The 27,901-nt window shown below is 41.0% G+C and overlaps 1 protein-coding gene across 1 annotated transcript; it reads right to left on the bottom strand.

Moving 5' to 3' along the window:
• Window positions 1-691: 691 nt before the first annotated feature.
• On the bottom strand, window positions 692-24,287 carry LOC126336874 (uncharacterized). The gene is made up of 2 exons (XM_050000982.1): window positions 24,090-24,287; window positions 692-3,407 (listed from the first exon to the last, which is right to left on the bottom strand). Exons 1-2 carry the CDS (start codon window positions 24,189-24,191, stop codon window positions 3,204-3,206), a joined length of 306 nt encoding a protein of 101 aa, XP_049856939.1. The 5' UTR covers window positions 24,192-24,287; the 3' UTR covers window positions 692-3,203.
• Window positions 24,288-27,901: the final 3,614 nt, after the last annotated feature.

Below are 27,901 nucleotides of genomic sequence, written 5' to 3'. Positions count from 1 at the left end.
TATTAGAAGTCTGTGTGTTCCAGAAAACTATTGAAGTAGAAGAGAAGCAAATAATGTACTACTTCAGACATTGATACATTGATGAAAACAAAATAAGTGAACTGGTATAACTATCTTATCATAAGAACTGTAAATGAAGTGTGCTAATTAAAATAGGGATACCGCAGATAGAGCATCCAGTATTAAGGAACCACACCCAGATTTTCTTGAGAAGCTTCCATAGAAGATCAGGTTCTTTCCTTAATTAGGGGAGATACAGGTTCCTTGTATCCTCCAACTGAATTTGTGTTATCTAATGAATTTAGTACAAACAGTAAAATTTAATGCCTACCATGCTTTGAATCAATGGCTTTGAAATAAATCTGTACATTGTTATCTTGAATACATGAAACTATTGTAAAATAAGAACACCAAAAGATCTTTGTTCTATAAGATCTGCAGCCTGATGATAAAAGCTGAACATTTGATAAGTCAGTCTTGAGTGTCATGTTTTTGTGTAGGAAAATGCCACCTGCTCAAAACAGGAAACATAAGTTAATCATACCCACATTCAATCATTCACATTTCTTTCAGTAGCATTTCCATTAATAATCTGGTTAAAAGAGCGAGTTGTAGTATATGTAAGTTGTAAGGAATTGTAAATTACAATACCACAATATCTGAGTTGAGAATCACACAACAGTTCAAGAAATATTTCTTAATAAACTTTATTTTGAGCTGTACACTATTTTTTATTTGTCATTGTAGCATTTTAAAGCTCATCAGAATACACAATTTAAACATTTATAACAACATAGCACATGGCAGAACGGTTAGCTGCAGTCTGTTGTGCCAAGACATAAACACTGAGATACATACTAAAATATGAGTCTCCTTATAATGAAGTATAAAACTAAGAAACTCTTTTTAGTGAATACAAATTCTTCAGCCTCGATAATGTCTCTCACAGGAAACCAGAAAGATGAAGGAAATTATCTTCAGATCATTCAACTACAAATGAAGGCTTCAGACTATACCCATAGTAAGTCATCTATATTTACCATCTCTCCACAATGGAATATTTATGAAAGCAGTATGATACTTAAATTTTATGTTTACTATTAAAGATACCCTACTAACTTCAACTATGAATATAACTGTATTATTCTGGAAGAGGAAGAAAGATTTCAGTGGGCCAAAGGGCAAAAGGGTAAGCAGAGAAATATCCACACAGGCAACAGCAAGATTATGTGCATGAAATTATCAAATAGAATCAAGTTCTTGGAACACATCCATTTCTAAGTCTTTGGAAGACGAATTCTTACATAATAATTTAACAGATATCACACAGTCACAATGAAAAAATCCAGCCAACGTGGCTGAACAGAATATTACTGGAAATAATACATATAATTAACTGGCCATTGCCTGTGTTGCAGTTCATTCAAGTATTTGAATTGCAGATGCAAAGCCATCAGGACATTATATATGTTTTTGTTAAAGCAAACACGGAAAAAAGAGCTTCAATACCAAGATGACTATCATCAGGACATTGCTGACAACGATTTCTTGAATTATACACTGATATCAAGTTACGTTTCAGCATGTTATATAAACTGTCTCACAGTTTTCTTTATGCAGTTTTGATGGCAATAACCTGCGGGTATCATAAAATATCACAGTCAACTTAAAACCAGCACTTCTGAGTATAAATATAGTTTCAAAATATAGTAGTAGTAAAGTTTCATCATTCACAAAAATTTTAACACTAGTGAAACTATGTAAAACAATTGTTGAATATTACAAACTTCAGTTGGATTGTTTTATGTATCGTTTTTAAACACTCTAAAATTAATCCGTTACACACCAAACAACAACTCAGAGAATAACTTTTCTGCGATGTAACAGAAATATTAATTCCAGAATACAAAGTAATTTATTTTTATTTTTAGAGCCTGATCTCTAATATTCATACTGAGAAAAATGGTTGTTTCACTAATTGATACTTTAAACTCATTTAGTTACTGACTGTTTCAGTCATTTCACCTGCAAATACAACTAAAGCAAGCTAAGAAATGCGACTTTCAATATTGAGCTACTAGATATCGTTAAAGAATACATTTAAAATTACAAGTAGGCACTTAAGCAAGTACTATATCACAGACACCTCATGGTTCGTCAGTCACAAAGCAAATTTATTTTTACCAGCTCGAGACACAACCATAAGCAACAAATGAAAGACTGTGGTAAAACTACAACTAAATTAACATTCCGATCAGAGATTAGAAAACCTTAACTACAATAAAATAATCAGGTACTCAGTTATGATGTCTAACACATTACAAAGAACAGTAATACATCCTATATCATTTATTTTCACGACAGTGTCAACACTAAAACCTGCAGACAGTACTGACCTGGGTCTCTAAGTTGACACTCATCAGACCCATTTGGACAATCTTCGCTCTACGAGCGTGTGGTTTATTTTGCTTGAATGCACCATCGCTTTAAATGTAGGAAACGAAGGAATGAAGATTAGCGTCGGAATGTTGACGTCGTCAGAGATTAGGTGCGATCTCGGATTAGGAAATGATGGAGAAATACTTGTGTGCGTCCTTTACAAAGGAACCATCTTAGATTGTTAAATCTTCGAGATGATGTGGAAATATTGCAAATGAATGTGGCGCAACGTTGCACAAGAGCAAACATTAGCTTCACTGCTTAGAAAATTCTAGCACTACACTTGATTTTAATGTTACAGATGTTAAACTGCGCACAATTATCGTCGACAATCTTTTTAGCTTGTCGAATATTAGTGTAACTTAACATGCTCTGGTAAAGGGGATGAGATTTCATCTCAGTAGATTTCATTTAGTTTATGCTCTCGACAGTGAACTAACTAAAATAGACACGAAAATCTGAAGGAAATCTTAATCGTAAGATACGCGACCGAGATATTAGTAGAAATGGAATTGCTGCACGGCTGAATTTAGTAATCAGAAGAATAAAACTGTAACATTTTGAAATCCGTTCGAAACGTTCTGTTATTGTCTGGCTACTTTTGCAGCAGCCTAAAGATTAATCAGTTTGAACTGGATTCGAGTAGTCTTAAGAAGTAAAGAACATATCAGTAATGAAAAGCACAGAAAAGTGCTCAACATTTAGACACAAAGTCGCACACCAGCATAGCACTGCTGCATGTTTCTATACAAGTGATCACATTGTTAGTTGTTCTGTGCCTCTGGAGACAGGTCGTGGGTTGGGCTGACAGCGTCGACCTTCATCTGTTCCTCCAGCCACTCACTGTGCAGGTTGTCGGTGACGGCGCCATCGCCGGCCCCCATCACCTGCTCCAGGTCGTCCCAGTGAAGGTTCAGGTTCACGCGGGCAGAGGTCGCCAGGGGCCGAGGTAGCAGAGATTTCATTGGCTGCGGACAAACAGAACACCTCTTAGAAGCTTCACTTGGAGGCAGAGGAAACTTAAATTAAATCAAATTGGGAGAAACGGATCAGTGGTTACGATGGGTGCGATGCAGAATTATAATTAGGGAGAAACCAGGTTGAAAATTCCAGTTTGGCTAACTTGATTTTAATTGATCCCTCATGAAATCTAGTGGTCCTCCTTCAACGAGGCGTCGAAAAACATTCCCTCTCCCTCCATCCTTTTCCATTACAACTCGAGTCTATGCCTAAAAAAGAAAATGCGTGACCTCGAATGGCCAAAACTGCACGAAATTGTGCTTAGAACATGTATCACTCATTCCAGAAATAGTGGTATGAGCCTTTCGCATACAAAACTGTGCGTCTTACCACGAGAGACATTTGAATTATCACCTAACCAAGATCGAAGAGAGGAACTCGGACAACGTGTAGAAACAAAACGGCGGTATAATGCGATGAAAAACACACATATTTCAATTTCATGATTTATTGCTATATGAGCAACAAACTAGTTTTTCCGAAATGATGTCTTTAGTAACTGCTGAGGAGACGGGTGACTTTTGTATCGCATTAGATCATGAATGTCAGCATCTTGGTCACATTATATTTTATTGAAACTGATTACTGGTTTCGGCTGTGCAGTATATATATATATATATATATATATATATATATATATATATATATATATATATATTAGGACGGATGGTAGCCTACAAGATTCCCTTGAATGCCATACAAGAGCTGGAGCTGCATTTAGCCGTTCCGAGACGACTGGGAGCTGTTTTGAATGCCAAAGGGTTATACATGGTGAGGCGTGTTTTTTTTCTGCTTTCGTATTTTTTATTTTTGTCCAACCCTAGTAAAAGAAACATGCACGGACTGAGCGCCTACATGTCTCTGCTAAATTTTTAAATCTGGTGACGACTGAAAAGCCGCAACTGGCAGTCAGTCTTTATAATTTTTTTAATAAAATATTGTGTGACCAAAACATTGACTTTTATAATCAAAACTTGTACTTAACCAGATAGTGTCAGCTATTCGGTGTTCAACGTCCGAAGTGGTCAAGCCAAAGTGGAACAGAACAATATGCACGTCCGACTGAAGCCAACAACATGCTTGGTAAAAGGCAGGTTATAACATTGACATATCAGTATTACCAAGTGAAAATACAGCTAGTGCCACGTTGAGTACTGGATTGCTTAAATACAGATGTGATCTTGAATCTGAGAAAATGGCCTAAGTCAAATGTACATGCTGTTCTGTTGTTTCACTTTTGTTTGACCACTTCAATGAAATCTTACACCTGACCTTTGAATTGTGCAAAACTTTCAGGTCAGCAGAAAAAGATTGTTGTTCAGGTAGCGTAAGGGAAATAGGTTAGCTTAGGTTTGAGTCACGAAATCAAAATCTTTGTTTTTCATCCCATTACACTAATATTTTGTTTCTTCTCACTGACAAAGTTGCGCTCTTACATCTTGAATAGGTGATCATCCAAACGCCTCTCGTGGAACGACGCGCGGATTTGCACGCGAATGACTCGTACCACGGTTTTTGGGATGAGCGGTTTATGTTCTAAACACATTTTCATGTAGTTCTGATCGTTCGCGGTCACTCACTTGCCCCGTTAGTAACTTCGACGACAAGTTACATTTCTAACGTAGATTTTGTCAGTAGATAGAATTTAGACCTTGACAAGGAAGAAGAGAGGGGAGGGGAGTGAGAGAGAGTGAGGATGAAGTATAGAGACTGAAATCCGCTTTACAACACCTCAGGTTCATTTAGCAATAATTATTGCAACTTTTGTAGAAGTAATTGACAACTTTTCTCGATTCTGTGTTCCAATAATAAAAATATATCCACTTCAGAAAAATAAAATAATTTCTTATTTTGTTCAACTCCCCCAGACACACGCTAACGCAGCTGCCTCTCCTTCACCGGGTGCTTTGGAATTAGTTTTCTTAAATTCTGTTGATATCTAAAGCTACAAAAGCAAGAGACTCTAAAATTATTTAAGAAACCAGTTTTCAGCACTACCTAGTTCTCTTAGATCAAAAATCTTTATCATTACAAGTCAAATTTTCTCGTCACAATAACGTAAAAAGAATTCAGAGTAGTTGTTAGTAGTATGTTGAAATCTTACGATATCTGATGACGGTGAACGTGTTTCGGAAACATTATTCATGCTTAGGATTGATATTGAAAACTGTTTCGAGTCACAGACAGCTTTATTAAAATCTTTCAAAGTTCTTGAGTGTTTAAACCCACACCAAATCTGAAGCGTAGTTACTGTGCAACTACGTCCGTGTACTAGTGAAATCAGTGCATCCTGCCATAACATCTCATTAATGCCACCTAGTTGGTCATAAACCTAGGTTTTGTGGACCAAATGTGTACCAGGAGTACCTGATGATTCTGTGATTTGTACCTCATGACAAGTCGTAAGATTTTAATACCATCACTTGCGACACTTTAAGAATTTCAGTTTATTTCTACATTCTTTTTTGCACAACCATGTCTTATTTCTAAATTATCCTTGTAAATGAAAGGTGACAAACAATTTTATTTCTTCTTTTATAAAATAACAATTAATTTTACGTAAAGACGCTCCCATATTGAAAGGCGCAATTGTATCAAAATATGACATGGAATGAAAACGAAAGCTGATATAGTTATGGCCACTGTAATTTATTACAATGAATTAAATTAAGGGAATATTGCATTTTTAATCTGTACTCAGCTGTGGTACCTGCTAGAGTCATCTTGATTTCAGTTATCCATAGGTTTCGCAAATTACTACAGGAGAACACTGGGCTGTTCGTGACTGACACTTTCCCCATTCCCCCATTCCATGTTCTCATTAGCAATTTGCAGCTGCCGCCTTATTCATACTCACTTTTTATAGTTAGGCAAACACGTGCGTTTCTGAGTTACTGTATTCACATATTTAGTGTTCATGTGAAATTTAACTGGTCCTACTGAGTCGAAAATAGAATATGTAAATTCATTTAAAAAGCAAGAGTTGGGTTGGGTTGTTTGAGGGAGGAGACCAGACAGCGAGGTCATCGGTCTCATCGGATTAGGGAAGGATGGGGAAGGAAGTCGGCCGTGCCCTTTCAAAGGAACCATCCCGGCATTTGCCTGGAGCGATTTAGGGAAATCACGGAAAACCTAAATCAGGATGGCCGGACGCGGGATTGAACCGTCTTCCTCCCGAATGCGAGTCCAGTGTGCTAGCCACTGCGCCACCTCACTGGGTAAAAAAAAAGCAAGGCAACCTTATTAAATCTGTTAACGTGGATATTGTACCGCTTATGGTAGTACTTGTCGATGAACAAAATGCTAGCCAAAATGTGAATAAAAATTAGGGACACCAAGAAATGAAAGAATTCCGTACATTAGTTTACGTTACACAGAATAGCTTTAGATATGACTGGTAGATATGCACAGGCGCAAAAAAAGATGCGTTAAACGAAGCTCTGTCTACAGTATTGACATTAAACGAAGGAAATTCATTCCAAGGCAAAAAACCATTCAACAAATGAATGATCCGAATGGGACGAGAATCGATAGATTTGATCTAAATGTCCGGCAAACAAATGATTAAAATTTCATAAAAATTGCATGTTTTACTCAAAGGAAAGAGCTTCACAAACTGAGCAAGTCGATAACTCGATGGTTCACTTCTGGCACCTTGTTTGCCTTCCGGGGCACCCTTATAGCACAACGGACGATATTCTACTCTCCGTTTTGCAGCCCTTCGTGACAAGCGATCCTTGGCTTACATTTCAGCAAGATAATGCCCAATCGCACACGGCGAGTTTCTAATGCTTCTCCTCAGGCTTGTCAAATCCTACCTTGGTCAGCAATGTCCCGAGATGTCTCAGCACCTAAGAACATTTCGAGTATTATGGGCAACGCCCTCCAACCAGCTCGGGATTTTGACGATCTACCATACCAATTGGACAGAATTTGGCACAGTATCCGGTACGAGGACATTCAACAACTCTGTCAATCAATGCCAAACTGAATAAGCGTTTGCATAAGGGCCATAGGTGAATCAACATGTTATTGATTTGCTCAATATTTGTGAAGCTGTTTCTCTTGAATAAATCACCTAATTTTTCTAAAATTGTAATGATTTGTTTGACTGCACATGTTCATGACACCTATTTCCGTCCCATTCGGATCATTTCTTCTTGGTGCACCTTTTCTCTGTCCTATTTTATATACCCGACACTGAATGTCAGAACCCTAGCTTTTTACGGAAACTGAAATTCGACAGACGGAATCCTTCAGAGAAGGAGAAACTGGAAACAATTTAAGTTTGGTGGTTAAGATGTTTGTTAATCATTGGGTGGACATTTAAAGCACGATATGAAGAGGTAACAGAAAGAATACGCGAGCAAATTAATTGTTGGAGTAGTTAACGAGTAGAACGGATAAAAAAGATTGTTGGTAATATTGTAGGCCAATACAATAAATCGGGTTAGTTGAATCCAGCAGGTATGAAGAGATGCGTAGTAGGCACGAACAATTTTGCTGGATAGGAAGTAGTTAAGGATGACGCAAGAAACATCGAAAAACTGAAAACAGATGTATTGGTTTTCTGAGTTACTGAGGGGATACGATACGCTGTGGTTTGCTATCCAACACTGTGCAAACGTACCACAGCGTCTTGATGAGAATCGATTGACGGGGCATTCATGTAGGATGACAGAGGTCTGGATAATGCAAATCTACGTGGTCTAATACGTAAATTTACGAAACATTCCAGAAGTAATTAAAAGCGTTGTTTTATTCATGAAAAATCTGTTTGAGCAACATGATAACACAATTAAGTTACTTAATACCTCAGTGATATTAAGTGAAACACATCACTAGATCACTAGCACAGCACTGACGTAGCTACTGTGCAAATTTACTTGGTCCCATCATTACAATGATTGGATTTCAAAAAGACGATGACAAAAAAAAGCACTTGGCTGACTTACAGCTTCCTCACTGCACGACACAAGATTAAAAACTGTGGAAGGAAGCGATGTTGGTACCAAGTAGTGCCATCAGGCGCGAGCTGTACTTGGCACACTTTGTACGGACTCTAAGAGCAGAAGTGGTTGCAGCCTCCAGGGCCAGGGTCGCAACAACTCACTTGAAACCCTGTCCCTGGTACTGTTATTCCGCAATCTGCTGAGGAGCTACAAGTGCAGATCGTATCTTGGCCTGAATAATCAGCTGCTATCAACCCGTGCCGTTAATTTATTATTGCCGGTTGGCGGTCTTCTCGACCGTATAGAGAAAAGTCAGGGTTTTTTTTTTATTTTCATTATCGGCAGGTTCCTCCTTGTCCCCAAATTTACGGCAGTCGGAGAGAAGTGTAATGTGCTGAAAAACGAAGAACGTAGTTTCGTGCTGATTTTTTCTTTCTTTTTGTTTGCCTGTGCAGAAGTAAAGCGAGCGAGGTGGCACAATCGTGAAGACACTGGACTCGTATTCGGGAAGAGCGGAGTACAAATCCTCATTCGTTCATTCCAATTTAGGTTTCCCAAAGAGCATAATTTGAATACGGGGATGATTCTTTTGCTGCGAATACGGCAGATTTATTACCCTATCGTTGTTTAATCCGACTTTGCGCTTCGTTCTAGTGAACTGCACGCCGTTGGTTCGTTAGATCTAACCAATAAGACTGCATAAAGTTTTATTTACGTTACCGGCAAAATAACAAATCCGGAATGTCTAGGCATTATATAGAACACCAAAAATCCTTAACCAGGATATGAAATGCATCCTCTATAATATTTTGACAAGGATTTTCATAGTATGCCGGTATCGTTTAAGGCAAATTATGATAAAAGCTAAGTTCAATATTTTGAAATTTGAAGGACAAATACGAGAGTTACAGAGAATGAGGAGTAATTCTTTAATAAACAGGATTTTTCTAACACACGAGCACTATAAGGAAGTAGTAAGGGGCGTGAATACGGCTAAGGCTGTGGAAACTATGAAACCATGTGATTATTGGTAAATAAAGAAGTACAATGTAACGAACGTCCAGGGAACACGGAAACTGACAATAGAGCAGAATGAAATATTTGGTGCAGGCAGATTTTACGTACCATGAGGTAGGAACATATGAAGGACATTGTTAAGAAAGAGCTTTTAAAACACATCTACTTCAGGATAAGTCTATTTTTTTCACAGACAGAATAGTGATAATTTTCACGTTTTAATTTAATTTTCATTACATATACAAGTTTCTAGTTTGAACAAGTTATTACATTTTAATACTATGCTTCGCGTGCGTTTCTCATTTTGTAAAATACCTAGGCATTTTATACATCTCCTAGCGAAAGTATTAAATTAAATTAAATGCCTCGCCAAAAAGTTGTAGGAATTCTACATCTGCTTATAATTTCCTTGCAAAGTCTATATCAGGCAATAAGCTTCAAATGTTAGTTCATTTCAGCTTGCAGAACCCCATTATTATCTAAGGATTTGAAGTGTAGTGGTTTTCAATTTTCTGCAACAAAGGACAGAAAATGCATTTACTGTAAGAAACCACCTACAAAAATACGCGTTTTGCACCTCATGAAACATTCATTTGCAAACCAGAACGGCTTTATGATGGATTCATTTGTCATTCCTTGGCGGAAAAAATCCCATTTATGAACGAAAACAGGGAAATGTCGATGTTGCATTCTATCATTGTGCCTTAACTGAGAATCGATAGACGTGCCTTAATTGAGGATCGATCGACCAGACATTTAAGTAGAAAGCAGTGCTGTGCAGTGAGCTCCAATTTGAAATAGCAAAACAGATCAGAACAGAAATTAAAATAGACAAATAAATTTAACTGTTACGTTTTTCTTATTAAGTTTAAGCATATAATTTGAAATAGCAACTCAACAAACATGGATGAAAATCTTTTATTTTAATTGAACCATTACATTTTCGGATTTCTTACAAATTCATCTTCGAGTGGCTGTTACAGCCCGACCCCATTTTTTTGTTTTCCTGCTGAGACTTCGTTTTCTAATCGTTACTGGTCTTGTGCACTAGGATAAAATTTTTCATTTAAAATTCGCAAAGCTTTCGAGAGGAATTATTTCACCTTTTGATAACGTCTGCTTTTGACAAGACGGCAATAAACGTGTTCACCTTACTTTTTTCACGCTTCTGTTACGGGATATATTTAAAAATTAAGGTAATACCATCATTGTATCTAAGGAATACGACAAAATTAACTTGTTTATACACTAAAAGTACTGTAGATTCCTTTGTATCTGCAGCAAGACAGTCAATATATAAAGGTGAGAATTTTTAATATTTTTTCAGATTCGATGAATGAATTTTGCCACTGACATCAGTAACTGTTTTCCGATTTCTGATTTCTGCGATCAAGACAGAGAAATAAAAAGTTCAGCAAGTGTAACCTCATTCCCTACTCGAGTATAGGGCATTCTTTTAAAACGGATATTGTATGTAAGATTTTCCGCGATACGTGTGGTGCTGTCTCGGAGCTGAACGCGTAGTGCAACAGATAGCATAACAATCATACATAGAAAACTTTTAGGTTTCCTTAGGCTAAATTTTAAATAAAGCACCTCATTATGACCGCTGAAATGCGTCGTATAAAGTTAAAAAAAGTGACCGATTACAGTTTTTCTGTATTTCAATTGAAATTTATAACAGTCACGGGTATGCCTAAGCTAAGTGCTTTGGATTAAAAGATCGGAATACGGAAAATACATTATCGTTAATGTTCATTATAAAATATGCGTTTATGTTTAAAGGTTACCATGCGGTAGGAACATATGAAAAATATTATCAAACCAGTCGTAATGCTACCGAACTGAACTACACAATAATGAAATACTTCGAGCCAGACTAAGTTCTCCATCACAGGACCTATTTCGTTACGGTGTTCATAGACGCATTCTCTACTTAAAATGCACTCGTACATGTTGTTTTACTCGCAGCTATTTTATTTTCGCTGTTTACTGTCTTGTCGGAAAATTTAATATTAAGAGTGATATTACTTCCTCCACAACTCGTTCAGAATCTGGTAATTATTTTTTAATGCTGATGCATGTGTCTTACATATTGGTTTCAGCCCCGTTTTTATCAAATTTTCTGTCGAATTGACATGGTACAGCAGGAAGTATTACGTCATAACATATTTGGTTGGAGAACAAACTGGATAAAATGATGTCGTTGTTACCTCGCCAGGTAAAGAGAACTGTGGATAACTTCAGAAAGTGCAAGCTTCGACTAATGAAAATAATACTTGCTACAGCATTTAACAAAAAGTGTCTAGTTGAAAAATTGATTCCAAAGTATATAAAGCTGAACATCAAGAACAATAGTCAAGTGCACAGCTAGCAAAGGACATAAAAGTCAAACTTGCAAGAAGCCAACGCTGCCGCCTGACAATGGACTCAGGTCCAAACTAGTAGCGGTATAATAAAATCATTTCAAGAAAACGTGTGGTTGCTCGCAGTATTTCCTATAATGTAACAGTACCAATTGTATAGAGGCTGCATCTGTGGCCCAGTATTTAGCTTCTCTGGCCACTGGCGCAGAATTTCCGAGTTAGAGAGCCAACGATATTCAGATATACTACTCGGTTGGGGAAGTCTGAAAATGGATACGCTCAACCACGTAAGGGTAAATGAGACGTTACTTCGATAATAATGCGACGAAACTGTCAGCAAAACATCCGCGTTGATGTTACATTTGTTATGAAATATAATATAATATAATAATATTTATTCAGAGCATAATAAAATGTTCAATCTTAAATGCCACGAAGATGGCTTTTTGCGAAATCTTTAAGAAGAAAATGTTAAAAATCACTGCTGTTTTGAATCATTTGCGCACAGTAGTGATTCACGAGGCAATCTCACTAACAGTGATAATCGCGTAGCGGTCGCCCCATATGAAGAAAATAATCTCGTTACATTGGTTATATTAGTTTTGGTTTATTCACCCACAGATTAAAGAAAAAAAAGCTAATTTCTCATGCATCTCAACGTTTATGATGTCATATCCACCGAACTATTAGGCGTACAATGATATTGGTGTAAATGGATAGTGTCTGCAAAATATATCGCGAATGGCTTTAGTGGTAAAGATACACGACTAATAAATCAAAACATCAGGCATGATCCTAACGTTTTATTACATTAACAGCGAAAATATACTAAGCGATAACCTTTTTTCCTCTTGTTATTTTGTTGGGGGCGCACGCGAGAAAAAGTTTCAGAAAGGTTTGAAATGATGTCTAAAGCTTGTTGAAGACGGTATGTGCTCTCATTATCAAAAAGTGGATGAATATATTCTGGATAATTTACGCCCCCTCAAGACTTAAAACAAACAAACACCTCCAAACTCGCCTTGAAGGTCCAACATTACCGACCGGCCGTCGTGTCATCCTCAGCCTTAAGCGTCACTGGATGCAGATATGGAGGGGCAAATGGTCAGCTCTTCCGGTCGTTGTCAGTTTTCGTGACCGGTGTCGCTAATTCTCAATCAAGAAGCTCTTCAACTGGCCTCAACTGAGTGCACCCCACTTGCCAAAATCAGTCGGTAGACCAGGTCGGTGACCCATCCACAACGCTTCACTTAGGTGATCTGGCGGAACCGGAATTACACTGGGACAAGGCTGTTGGCTCTTCGAGACATAAACATAGTTTTTAACTGCCATACTTGTGTTAATGTGTGAAACCATAAACATAAGTTTATGCCTCCTAATGCGCAGATTATGAGAGCATTTTAATTTCGTAAATTTCCTTTATTAATTATATGAAAATACATTTTTGTTGGTCTTGGAAACCGTTAGATACGTGCCCTGAAACCTATTTAAAAAAAAAAAAAAACACCTGCAGAAACATTTTGAACAGAAGTAGGAACGAATACTGACATATGTAAAATGAATTCTACTTCTAAGGCGAACATCAACTAATTATTGAACACTCTTGTTAAGTTACACAACTAGCCTCTCTCTCTCTCTCTCTCTCTCTCTCTCTCTCTCCCCTCTTTGTGATATTCGAACGCGATTTTTCCCGGTTTAATGCTATACTAACATAGCTGCAGTAAACTTTATGAGCACTGGATAATGCCTGTAATAAGCATACAAACACACGAAAGCTCTAGGGTAATGGTGTACGCGGGAAACAGATATGCTGAAAGGTTACATGTCTAACGTTAGAGAAGGTGGATGGACTGCACGGAAAAAAAGACTGCACAGAAGAAGAGACAAAGTAATAAAAAGAATTAGTTGCTGACTGCTGACATCCAGAACTGTAAATCTACATACCAGAACAAAATTCCCGAAAATGTTTGCAGCACAGGTGTGCATGGAAGCGAAATGTGGAGAGGAGAAGACAGGAATGAAACGATTGAAAAAATGATTCCGCTGGAATGCGGTGTTACAGACGACTTTTGAGGGTGTGGCTTGATACAATAGCATTTAGCAGAATCAACTGCCTATTATTTTCGAGGCATTTCTCTTGCCGCTCTTTCTTTCGTACATAATAAAGGACAGCCGTTAGTCGTGCATACTATGTGATCAAAAGCACTCCGACACCCCTACGTAATGCGGAACTGACCACTAGACGCCATGAGGTGCGGAACTCGGAACCACCAACATAAAAGGAGGCGGTGAATGTCGTGTCGCCATTGGAGGAGCAGTAACAGCTCAGGAGTTCAAATGGTTCAAATGGCTCTGAGCACTATGGGACTTAACATCTATGGTCATTAGTCCCCTAGAACTTAGAACTACTTAAACCTAACTAACCTAAGGGCATCACACAACACCTAGTCATCACGAGACAGAGAAAATCCCTGACCCCGCCGAGAATCGAACCCGGGAACCCGGGCACCTCAGTGGGTTCGTCAGCAGTTCGAGACAAGGACGAGGATGTCATTGTTGGCAGTTCCAAGTGACAACTGCGGTACATACATTCGCGTGCTTTGAGCTTGACGAAACAGTGCATCACGAAAATTATGACTCTCGCTTGCATATGTAGAATTCGTCGCTTACCACTACCTCCAGCCATGACAACTCGCAACATATGAATAAAAATTCCCTAAACGACTCGCTACGATCATACCACGCGATTGCACTGCATACAACATTCCAAGCAGAGCGCTCAGAACACTGCTGAACGCCCATTGGCTGTCGGAGAACGCGTGACGTAGGTGCGCAGAACAAGCTTAAACTCGACCTCCATCATTCGTTACTCCAACTATAACTTGGTGCGAGGGTGAGTCATTGGATTTCGCCTGAGTAACAAATCCACTGGGACATTTCGACCCTTCTAAAGCTGCCCTAACGGACTGGTGTGAGTGCGAAATTGAAACGCCAAGGAACAAACAAAGCCAAACCAAGAGCAGGCACACGTCTTGTATCATCGAGCGCGGCAGAGCATGGTGATTAAAAAAAAAAAAAAAAAAAAAAAAAAAAAATCCGCATGAACTCAGTGTACGAAATCTCTCTTGTATTTCACAGGGCTACCAGAGCTCCAGCTAGCACAATCATTGTGGGTAGGACGTTAAAGAGAATGGAGTATAATGGTCGAGCAGCTCCTCAGAAGCCAAATACAATAATGGGAAAATATTGCAACACTAAGAAGGGAAGTTGGTGGGCGTGAAAGATGATGTGTATTAAAACTTCGTGTCAGTCGCGTAAGAGTGGAGCTAGTAGTGACACTAAGACAATGCAAATCAGTTTTGCGTTAAATGTACACCTCAACAGTCGTGGCGTTAGCTACGTTTGAACGCGATGAGCTGATGTAAGTCAAGAATGCCCTCAACGCTACAAAGGCGCCATTATCAGCGCCTCACTGAGTTTGAACGAAGTCGTGTAATAGGGCTACGAGAAGCTGGATGGCCCTTCTGCGATACTGCAGAAAGACTTGGCGGAATGTAGCCACTTGATTGCTGGCAGCAGTGGTCACGAGAATGTACAGTCGCAAGAAGACCGGGCTCCAGACGGCCTCGTGGCGCTACAGAGAGGGGCGGCCATCCCGTTCGGCGCATCGTTCTAGCACTTAGTACTTCGTCTGAAGCACCTACTGGAGCGGCAGTTGACACCGCAGTGACACAACCAGTTCATACGAATCGCTTGTTTCAAGGACAGCTCCGAGGCAGATGCCCTATAGCAGGCATTCACTGTCCCCAAACCACCGCCGTTTGCGACTTTAGAGGTGTGAAGTGAGAGTTCATTTTTGAGGGCAAGGTGGAGGAATGTTATGTTTTCTGATGAAAGCTGGTTCTGCCTCGGTGCCAGTGATGGCCTGTGTTGGTTAGGATGAGGCTAGCTGGGGGCCTGCAACGAAACTGTCTGTGTGCTAGACACATTGGAACTACACCTGGATGTATGGTCTGGGGTGCGATTCCCTGTGACAGCAGTAGCACTCTCGTGGTTATCCCACGCGCCCTGACAGCAAAATGTTTGCAAATTTGGTGATTCGACCTGTTGTGCTGCCGTTCGTGAAGAGCATTCCAGAGGGTGTTTTTCCAACGGGATATTCTGTGGCAATCCAATGGCAGGCCGTCACTTGCAGCGCCAACTGCAAAGTATGAAAGAGGCGCTGTTACGGTATTTGGATTTTTTCCGTGGTTAGGGTGTGGTCTCCTTATTTGGTTTAAGAAAACGCTAACTGCTGAAGGATGTGAATACGTTTTACACAGTTGTGTTCTGCCCACGGTAGAGGAACAGTTCAGAAATGGTTCAAATGGCTCTGAGCACTATGGGACTTAACTTCTGAGGTCATCAGTCCTCTAGAACTTAGAACTACTTAAACGTAGCTAACCTAAGGACATCACACTCATCCATGCCAGAGGCAGGATTCGAACCTGTGGCCATAGCGGTCGCGCGGTTCCAGACTGTAGCACCTAGAACCGCTCGGCCATTCAGTCGGCTAGAGGAACAGTTCGGAGACGATGATCGTATCAGCAGCAATTCATCCTCTCGTAAAGTAATATCTGTGGGCCAATGGTTTGTGGACAATCATATTCGTAAAACGGAGTGGCCTGCCCAGAGTCCTAAACTGAAACCAATGGAGCATTGTTGAGACTCCGTGCTAAATGGTCCCGCGGTTTGAGGCGCCATGTGACGGACTGCACGGCCCTTCCCGCTGGAGGTTCGAGTCCTCCCTCGGGCATGGGTGTGTGTGTTGTTCTTAGCTCAAATGGCTCTGAGCACTATGGGACTTAACATCTGTGGTCATCAGTCCCCTAGAACTTAGAACTACTTAAACCTAACTAACCTAAGGACATCACACTCATCCATGCCAGAGGCAGGATTCGAACCTGTGGCCATAGCGGTCGCGCGGTTCCAGACTGTAGCACCTAGAACCGCTCGGCCATTCAGTCGGCTAGAGGAACAGTTCGGAGACGATGATCGTATCAGCAGCAATTCATCCTCTCGTAAAGTAATATCTGTGGGCCAATGGTTTGTGGACAATCATATTCGTAAAACGGAGTGGCCTGCCCAGAGTCCTAAACTGAAACCAATGGAGCATTGTTGAGACTCCGTGCTCAAAGGTCCCGCGGTTTGAGGCGCCATGTGACGGACTGCACGGTCCTTCCCGCTGGAGGTTCGAGTCCGCCCTCGGGCATGGGTGTGTGTGTTGTTCTTAGCTCAAATGGCTCTGAGCACTATGGGACTTAACATCTGTGGTCATCAGTCCCCCTAGAACTTAGAACTACTTAAACCTAACCAACCTAAGGACCTCACACACATCCATGCCCGAGGCAGGATTCGAACCTGCGACCGTAGCAGTCACGCGGCTCCGGACTGAGCGCCTAGACCCGCGAGACCACCACGGCCGGCTTGTTCTTAGCATACGATAGTTCAAGTAGTGTGTAATTCTAGGGACCGACGACCTCAGCAGTTTGGTCCCTTAGGACTTCACACACATTGGAACATTTGAACTGTTGAGATGATTTAGAAAGCCGAGTTTGCTCCAGACCCCAGGGCCCAACATCCCTACTTTCTCTAATTCCGGCTCGCGAGGAAGAATGAGCTGCCATTCCTCCTCAGACATTCGGAAACCTCATTCAAAGTAGCGTTCAAGCCGTCATTAAGGCGAATAGTAGACACGCCCATATAAATGTACATTAACGGGCTAGATGTCCGGATACTTTTGATTAGATAGTGTACACCACACGCGCAAAGTCGAAGATCCATCTCTGTCACTGTAGCATTTTCGCAGTCTACGGATAACAGTAGTAAGTTTTTCACAGAACGTTTGCTACCCTGTTATAAGGATTACATTTTTCCCCATTATGTTACAACAGTTACAGGAGTACTGATTGCAGTTACTGGTATGTTCTTCTTGGATGTAACGTCCCTCAACGAACTATAGCCTGTCTTTTCTTTAGTATGTGTAACGTGCCTTTTGATGTCACCTTACTATGAACTAAGCATTTCCAAAAGATCTACATTTGGAAATAGTTGTGATGGAAATTATTTGCTTGCATTTTCATGACTCTTCTCAAGTAACATGATAGGAGAAAGAGTCAGTTGTTGATGTCATGGTGGACGTTACGAAAGAGGAAGAGAATTGGGCTTGGTGCGTAGCTGGACGAACAGTATGAAAATACACTAAACGTTACCTATACGATGACACATGTAAGACGACAGAGGATGAAGGAACAGGCAGAATGAACTCGGATGCCGAAAGCTGAAAATCGTGGATGTCTGGAAGATGACTTTTCATAAGAGACATATGCGGACAGCTACAAAATATGGCTTCAACAAGGAGACAAGTAGTTGCTTGGTGCTCAGCGTGTCACATGTATTCTGTCAGGATAGAAAGAATACTTCGAGTGTGTTAGATAGGATTCAGATAGCGAAGAATTTCCCCCAGTCCGTTCTTCATGGGTCATATTAGCCGAAAAGTTAACTGTCCGGCGCTATGAATGGTAACCTTACACGAGACCCTGCTAGGAAAGGATGGACTCTGTCTCTATAGAGTATCAAATAGATTAGCAGATGTCACAGAAATATGTGGTATAATTTCTGTTGCTTGTAATTTTTATTTCGTGTTTTCCACGCTGGTACAATCACTTCAGGTAGTTTGTGGCATAATTATAACTATTATTATTGTTGTTATTATTATTACTAAAGAAATGTTATTAAGGCAGGGAATACTGAAAAAGTTGGCGCACTTCCATCCAAAAAGGTAAAATTCTGATCTGCTCTCAAACTACTGTGTCACAGTAGATTCATTAAGGATAAATAAACTGGAATTAGGTTCTGCCATTTCAAAGAACGTTGCTCAGTTTTGCCGCGTATTTTACCACCAGGCAACGTATAAAACTTACACTCTAGTTGAAGACTACCCATTGAAAGTATCCGTTGGCGACCGCTCCGAATTCCTGCACACTACCGAAAATACGGTTAAAGTAACCTCACCAAATCAGTTAATAACAATGTCGATCCTGTGCCGAGCGGGACGAAAAGGACAACCAAAAGAAGAAGTACTTATCAGTTATAAGTCTCATTTCACATATTGTGATACAATCCTCCAGGCAAAAGGTAGTCGGCGGAAGGAAGCGTGAGTGATGAAAGTGGTACAGGAAGGCCAATACAGGCAGTAGGTTCAAGTAAGTTGCTACTACACGGATCTGAAAATACTAGCGTGGTGCGCAGTACCTAACCAGTCTTTGAACTGATCACTCCAAATATTTACCGTCAAGTAGCACTGAAATATGTACGAATGTAGCGAAAATGTATATTTGCGTCATGTGTAAATTGGAAGTATAATACTAATGGCGCTGGCAAGCACGCGAAACGAAAGAGGTAGTCAGATTCTTCTGATTTTTACTTGAACAGCTTGTTTTCTATTCTTGAAATAGTTACCTATCGTCTGCGGATACACTGTCGCATGTTGACATTTCCAATAGACTGCGTCATAAACGGTCACCGACAAGTACAATTACTTGACACCAGCTACTTACATCAACATAAGTTTTTTGCCTGAATGGTTTAGCAAGAACGATGTCTGACACTTTACAATAATGAGAAGAATAGCATCTTTCTTATTGCCTGAGGCAGCATTAGAAAACATACGATATATATAGCGAAAATTAGGCGAGCCTGATACTAGCACCACATTCGTTCAATATAAATGTTGCAGTATTTTAGATCATTCCAAATTAGGTATGTCGTTATTTGTTATACGATATTTTATAAAAAATGACCGTTCATTGATCTACGATGGGTTACTGGTATTAACGTTTATAATTCTGGACAAAGTAGTTATTGCCATTATTTTGTGTACATATTCATCTAATTTTACATATTAACATCGCCACAGTAGCAAACAAACAAGGAATAAAAAATTGTTTCTAAAATTATCTCCGGAGTAGACACACTACTACATCTACATCTACATCCGTACTCCGCAAGCCACCTGACGGTGTGTGGCGGAGGGTACCCTGAGTACCTCTATCGGTTCTCCATTCTATTCCAGTCTCGTATTGTACGTGGAAAGAAGGATTGTCGGTATGCTTCTGTGTGGGCTCTAATCTCTCTGATTTTATCCTCATGGTCTCTTCGCGAGATATACGTAGGAGGGAGCAATATACTGCTTGACTCTTCGGTGAAGGTATGTTCTCGAAACTTCAACAAAAGCCCGTACCGAGCTACTGAGCGTCTCTCCTGCAGAGTCTTCCACTGGAGTTTATCTATCATCTCCGTAACGCTTTCGCAATTACTAAATGATCCTGTAACGAAGCGCGCTGCTCTCCGTTGGATCTTCTCTATCTCTTCTATCAACCCTACCTGGTGCGGATCCCACACTGCTGAGCAGTATTCAAGCATTGGGCGAACAAGCGTACTGTAACCTACTTCCTTTGTTGTCGGATTGCATTTCCTTAGGATTCTTCCAATGAATCTCAGTCTGGCATCTGCTTTACCGACGATCAACTTTATATGATCATTCCATTTTAAATCACTCCTAATGCGTACTCCCAGATAATTTATGGAATTAACTGCTTCCATTTGCTGACCTGCTATTTTGTAGCTAAATGATAAGGGACCTATCTTTCTATGTATTCGCATCACATTACACTTCGCTACATTGAGATTCAATTGCCATTCCGTGCACCATGCGTCAATTCGCTGCAGATCCTCCTGCATTTCAGTACAATTTTCCATTGTTGCAACCTCTCGATACACCACAGCATCATCTGCAAAAAGCCTCAGTGAACTTCCGATGTCATCCACCAGGTCATTTATGTATATTGTGAATAGCAACGGTCCTATGACACTCCCCTGCGGCACACCTGAAATCACTCTTACTTCGGAAGACTTCTCTCCATTGAGAATGACGTGCTGCGTTCTGTTATCTAGGAACTCCTCAATCCAATCACACAATTGATCTGATAGTCCGTATGCTCTTACTTTGTTCATTAAACGACTATGGGGAACTGTGTCAAACGCCTTGCGGAAGTCAAGAAACACGGCATCTACCTGTGAACCCGTGTCTAAGGCCCTCTGAGTCTCGTGGACGAATAGCGCGAGCTGGGTTTCACACGATCGTCTTTTTCGAAACCCATGCTGATTCCTACAGAGTAGATTTCTAGTCTCCAGAAAAGACATTATACTCGAACATAATACGTGTTCCAAAATTCTACAACTGATCGACGTTAGAGATATAGGTCTATAGTTCTGCACATCTGTTCGACGTCCCTTCTTGAGAACGGGGATGACCTGTGCCCTTTTCCAATCCTTTGGAACGCTTCGCTCTTCTAGAGACCTACGGTACACCGCTGCAAGAAGGGGGGCAAGTTCCTTCGCGTACTCTGTGTAAAATCGAACTGGTATCCCATCAGGACCAGCGGCCTTTCCTCTTTTGAGCGATTTTAATTGTTTCTCTATCCCTCTGTCGTCTACTTCGATATCTACCATTTTGTCAACTGTGCGACAATCTAGAGAAGGAAGCACAGTGCAGTCTTCCTCTGTGAAACAGCTTTGGAAGAAGACATTTAGTAATTCGGCCTTTAGTCTGTCATCCTCTGTTTCAGTACCATTTTGGTCACAGAGTGTCTGGACATTTTGTTTTGATCCACCTACCGCTTTGACATAGGACCAAAATTTCTTAGGATTTTCTGCCAAGTCAGTACATAGAACGTTACTTTCGAATTCATTGAAAGCCTCTCGCATAGCCCTCCTCACACTACATTTCGCTTCGCGTAATTTTTGTTTGTCTGCAAGGCTTTGGCTATGTTTATGTCTGCTGTGAAGTTCCCTTTGCTTCCGCAGCAGTTTTCTAACTCGGTTGTTGTACCACGGTGGCTCTTTTCCATCTCTTACGATCTTGCTTGGCACATACTCATCTAACGCATATTGTACCATGGTTTTGAACTTTGTCCACTGATCCTCAACACTATCTGCACTTGAGCCAAAACTTTTGTGTTGAGCCGTCAGGTACTCTGTAATCTGCTTTTTGTCACTTTTGCTAAACAGAAAAATCTTCCTACCTTTTTTAATATTTCTATTTACGGCTGAAATCATCGACGCAGTAACCGCTTTATGATCGCTGATTCCCTGTTCTGCATTAACTGATTCAAATAGTTCGGGTCTGTTTGTCACCAGAAGGTCTAATATATTATCGCCACGAGTCGGTTTTCTGTTTAACTGCTCAAGGTAGTTTTCAGATAAAGCACTTAAAAATATTTCACTGTGTATGAACGCAATGTTGTTACTGTAAAATGAAGAGAACGTAATTTGTAAATTTATCACGTGGACATGGAAGGCTGACGTGCATGATCCCCACAGAAATAAGACAAAAAATCCCCCCCCCCCCGCTCCGCCTCTCACACACAAACATACACAAAAACACATATACATACAGAAATTAAGCAAATGGTGGATATTTATTAGAGTTAGCCTCGTGATCAGTTCAGTAACTGAAACGTTTGCCGTTGCTACTAATGCCAGTACGTCTACAAGGATAGTAAACATATTTATCATTTTGTTAAAATAGTTACAGGAGTGATTTTACAAATATTTTAGAACACTATTGTACTTTCACAAGCTATAAATAGTTACACGCAAAACTACAGAATGTACGTCAGCTCATCTCTGTGAGGTAAACAGTTGCGATTTATGCAGAGATTTCATTCACTTTTTTCTTTCTCACATGCAAAAACAGGTGGGGGCTAACACAGCAGCGTGTTACCGAAAATACCAATACAGAAAATTGATCTAGCATGCTCTAGTAGAGTAACATTCTGACATAAACAGACCCTTAACAGTATTACTGTCAGGGAGTGGCATTACAATTTATTACATCGCAAAACACATCAAGCGTCGCGGGAATTGCTAGAGAAAACACAAACTTTTCATTGAATCTAATATTAAAATATATAGGTAAACTTAGAGTTTGCACCGTGCAAACGAGAGTAAGTACGGAATCCCATGATAGTGAAAAATATTGCATCATATTTTTTAGCAAATGTAAAAACGCTAGAAAACAAACATTATAGTACGTCGCAAAGTTGGCACACCTGCTTCTAGTGTATTTTCTATCAGTGCAGGTATTTGCGAGAGCTTTATTTTCAACCATCGAAAAGTATGGTGTTGCCTCTGGTGCTTTATTATTCAACTTACATTACGTGAGTCTAGAAATAATTCCCGTAGTTAAGAACCCCTCTTTATCACATTATGATATCTTAAATGTGTCATTTGGATTTTGTGAGTTGTCACCTAGTAACAGAAAAAGCACTTGATATTGAGAATTATTTCGCGAAATGTTTCATGCACAAGACAAACACAGCGAATAAAATGACACTACAGGAAACAGTATGTTTTGATGCTAAACACGAAACCATTGCAAAGACAATTTACAATGGAAAAAACAAAATGCACATGTTACACTCAACACACCTATCATTCAAAGAACAATATTTTGTATCACTGCATACGCCACAGATTATTTTTTTTCCGCCACTGAGATCAGGTGGTGAAAAATTGTTCAAATGGTTCTGAGCACTATGGGACTTAACTTTTGAGGTCACCAGTCCCCTAGAACTTAGAACTACTTAAACCTAACTAACCTAAGGACATCACACACATCCATGCCCGAGGCAGGATTCGAACCTGCGACCGTAGCAGTCGCGCGGTTCCAGACTGAAGCGCCTAGAACCGCTCGGTCACCCATGCCGGCTCATGTGGTGAAGTTCGGCGGAAGTCCGCCGCCTGACCTCATCAGGGGAAAAAAAAACCGTACCTGTGCCGTATATTGTCATACAAAATAGTGTTCAGGTAATCATTGTTCATATGATGCTGAAACGGATCGTGCTAAATAAAGAAGATACTGCTGCTATGCTACTAAACGTGAATGAGGCAGGAAACTGTGTTGTTATTAAAGATCATAAGACAGCCTCGTTCCTTATAAAGTGGATAAATCATCACTTTTGTTCGTCCCCATCACATTTTCGAGACATAAGTGATGATAAGCCTTTTTGGGGCTATTTTCAATGCAGTGTATTGCAAATGTCACCAAAAAGAGATTGAGCTTGCTGACGCCGCTAGAATTACCCGCGCCTTAGAGCAGAGTGTGCTTCAGGGCGGCTCGATTTTTTATTCGTTTTGTTGTACGGGCGTAACGGATAGGCGAGGCAGGTAATAAACGGAGCGGTCGGTTTACCTGCCTGACGGCGGCGGCCGCCGCTCGCAGCAGCAGAGCCGCGTCGACGCCGGCGCTGCGCCGCTGCCGCTGCCAGCACTGCTGCACGCTGCCCCTGCACATGGCGACGGCCCGTTGTGCGGCACAAGGTTGGCGCGCCTGCTCGCTTTATAGAGGTCGCGTGCTGCGCGCGTGAGTCGGCGCAAGCGCAGTGGCGTGTGCGAGGCAGCAGCGGCGGCGGCGGCGGCGGCGGTGGCGTTGGCGGCGGCAGGCGGCGGCAGGTGTGCCGCGGCGGAGGCCCGGACCGTGGGAAGGCCGGCGCGCTGCGTTCCCAGGCAGGGCCGCCACCTGCCGCACGCGACACGCGCCCTGCCCCCGCCCCTCCCCGCCACGAGACATGCTGGCCAGCTTCCGCCACAAGCCAAACCCCGCTGCCCGCGGCGCTGATTGACACGCGCTCCGCGGCACGAGGATGACCTGCCACTACCCCACGGCTTACTGCGCGTGCTCAGAATACTCTTACATTCGTACTCCAAATGCCACCTTAAGCTTCCCTTCGTGAAGGACCACAATCGTATAATTTTTTTTGCAAGAAATTTCCAACATGTTGACTGTTCATTTATTTTACACAATCATAATTTCGGTTTAATACTCATTGCCGGCCTGGATGGCCGAGCGGCTCAAGGATTTCTCGGATCAGACGTTCAATCAGCGTGGTACATCACCGTGAATGGCAAACAAGTTAACCGCGTCGTGATACGCAAACCACGCTATAAGCAATACTTTTCCAATTTCTTACGGAGCACTTTCGATGACCCACCTCGTAGCTGGGACGTTCAAGCCCTCAGAAGCTGAAAACTGTATTAACCGAACCGAACTGAATAGATCTGCTACCCAGAACCCACGCCTACGGAATGAGGAGACAGTTTTGGACGACCTGGCCTGCTGTAGGTGGAGACACTTCAGGCGCTTCTGTAAGAACTGATCTTTAACTACAAATCGCACGACGACTTTATATATAACTTTTCCTTATTTATTCCTCATAATTTGTTCTTAAAGGAAAAAGAAATTTGATTTTGGCTTTGAGAAACGTTTTTTTGTTCCAAAAGATTGCTTCTTCACCATCAAGACGAAGGAGAAACCGGTATAATTGGAGTATTTATTTTCTTTTGAAAAAAAAAAAAAATTAAAGGGGCACTATGCTGCTTAACATTTGTGGTCATCAGTCCCCTAGAATTTAGAACTACTTAAACCAAACTAACCTAAGGACATCACACATACCCGTGCCCGAGGCAGGATTCGAACCTGCGACCGTAGCGGTCGCGCGGTACCGGACTGTAGCCTCTAGAACCGCTCGGCCACCACGGCCGGCGGCTTTTATCACCTCTGTGCATTTCACAATAACTGACGAAAAGCAATGAAGATGCTCGAAGAGAAACTGTAATGCCAAATATTTACAATAGGAAAAAATAAGTATATATTTTAATTTCTGTCTGACACACTCTCAGAATTTTTACTTATGATCAGATCTGAAAAAAATTAGAAACACTCAATTTAAAAACCGTATCTATTCTTGTTTAAGAGGTATAATTTCAAGCACATACATCATAAAACATGGTGCATTGTAGTGAACGAGCGTATGGTACATGCTATTTATCGTATACTCCGACTGGTGCACCCTGTTGAATATTGAGTTACACGAGTTCAGTATCGCTCATTTTCCTTCCCACTTAACTAGATTGAAGATTGGCCACGAAGTACACTACGAATGGGTAGGTGTGGTTAAAAATGTTTATAAGGAATATTGTAACATTTACAGCAAATTCTTTTGCTACATTTTCTTGTATGACATCATTTTCTGTTCTCTTTTAAGCTCAAATATGTATGTTAAGGTTTTGATGTGCTGTAGTCTGCTTATTCCACGTTGGCTCAATGGGATCATTTTTTATTGTAGAAATTCCTCGTTGTCCACAGTTTTCTTTATTCGTCTAATGCTTTTCAGCTTCATGCTATTAATTTTTACATAATCGGTTTGTTGTATCTTGCTGATGGCTTCCACTAATTGAAAAGTGTGAATGACAGAACATAACGTTAAACTTCGACTAAAAACATTCGTTATTGTCGTACCTGATTGCATCATTCAGATATTCTTTGCAAGTCTTCGTATAGTATGACGATCGCTGAATTTCACTGCTTCACAGTTCGATGGGGACGAAACTTGTTCCCCTCTACCACACGTAGCCGCTTTCCCTTGGCACTAAAAATTGTTGAAGACACACTCTACGCTCCAATGTAGCTAACAAAGGTCGAGCACATGACTAATTTGTTTACGACTGGCCGAGCATCCGCTACTCGGATGTTCATTATAGCCCCTTCAGTCATTTCCATACGCAACTAGTACCTCACCTAGACCAGCACTTCGGAAGTGTAGATTTGACCGTGTCAGATACAGGGAGCGTTTCCAGTGGACGAGGAATCTCAGGGTGTATATAGGCAGTGACACAGTTTCCAGGGATACTGGAGGCAAATTTCATAGTTTTTTGTGCGCATAAATTTCTCTGGGCGCAGTTTTCATATATTCAAAAACTTTCACATCTGCACTTACGCTGCAGTTATTGTATCATGTTTATCGCTGAACTATACTGTTCAAATAACACACTTTAATCTGTGATTCTAGGACTGAAGCGTGTCATTAAAAATTGGCCAGGTGCGAGTAGGACTCACGCTGTGAGGGTTCCAGTGCAGAGATAATTGTGTGTATAGTCAATTCATACATCCCAAGAATCGAGAATCTCAACGATTTTCGCCTCTTATCGACGTTGATACTGCCAAGGTATCGGTCCCGGAAATTCGAAGACTTTCGACAATTTTTTAGTGTCAAGTCTGAAATCTGAACAAATGACAAAAGATACAATATTTCTTGTTATAAAATCACAATTTCAACAATTTTCTGAATTTTTTCCTTTACGTGTGCTGTGAAAACTTGCTCCTTTCCGAACCCTAAATGCTTTAATGAGTTTGCGAGTCTCCAAATATGTAACACGTTGTATTGTATTGTATGGAACTGGGGACCCACAAACGACGGAGAGGCTTCGTTACCGCGGTAGTCCTCAGTGGTTCACAACCCCACAACGGGCTACAGCAGTCCACGGGCTACAGCAGTCCACTCACCCCATCGTCGCCGCACACGAAACCAGGGTTACTGTGCGGTTCGGCCCCCAGTGGGAACGTCTCACACCAGGCGAGTGTAACCCCAATTTTAGTGTGATAGAGTAGAAAGGATGTGCGCACACGTGGAGAAAGTGTGTGCGCAGCAATCGCCGACATAGTGTAACTGAGGCGGAATAACGGGAACCAACCCGCATTCGCCGAGGCAGATGAAAAACCGCCGTAAAAACCATCCACAGACTGTCCGGCACACCGGACCTCGACACTAATCCGCCGGGCGGATTCGTACCGGGGACCGGCACGCCTTCCCGCTCGGAAACCAGTGCGTTAGATCGCACGGCTACCCGGGGCGTGCTAAGTATGTAATATAAATGGTCTTAGATATAGACTGCGTTAACTTACAAGCTTAACGTTCTTACAACACCAAGGGACCACAGATGAAAATATGTGGCATAAATTTCAACTTGATATGTTTAGAGACGGAAGGACTGACTGACAGTCAGATAACAAATGACAAAAATATTTGTTTTCGTGTTATATAATTACAAATCAACAATTTTCTGCTTTTTTCCCTCCAGATATACTGCGAAACCTTGCTCCTTGTCAAACTTTATGTTTACAGGTCAGTGACAAGTACCCTATAGCTTCTGATGAGTGAGTTTACG

Source organism: Schistocerca gregaria, chromosome 2, assembly GCF_023897955.1.
Source record: "Schistocerca gregaria isolate iqSchGreg1 chromosome 2, iqSchGreg1.2, whole genome shotgun sequence".
NCBI classification, from domain to species: Eukaryota; Metazoa; Arthropoda; class Insecta; order Orthoptera; family Acrididae; genus Schistocerca; species Schistocerca gregaria.
This window is presented reverse-complemented; position numbering and strand designations above follow the sequence as displayed.

Excerpts from the sequence above, each read along its gene's own strand:
- LOC126336874 (XM_050000982.1), bottom strand. The coding sequence starts at position 24,191 with ATGTGCAGGGGCAGCGTGCAGCAGTGCTGGCAGCGGCAGCGGCGCAGC. Across the intron at positions 3,408-24,089 it reads CGGCCGCCGCCGTCAGGCAG|CCAATGAAATCTCTGCTACC; the intron begins GTAAACCGACCG and ends GTTTGTCCGCAG.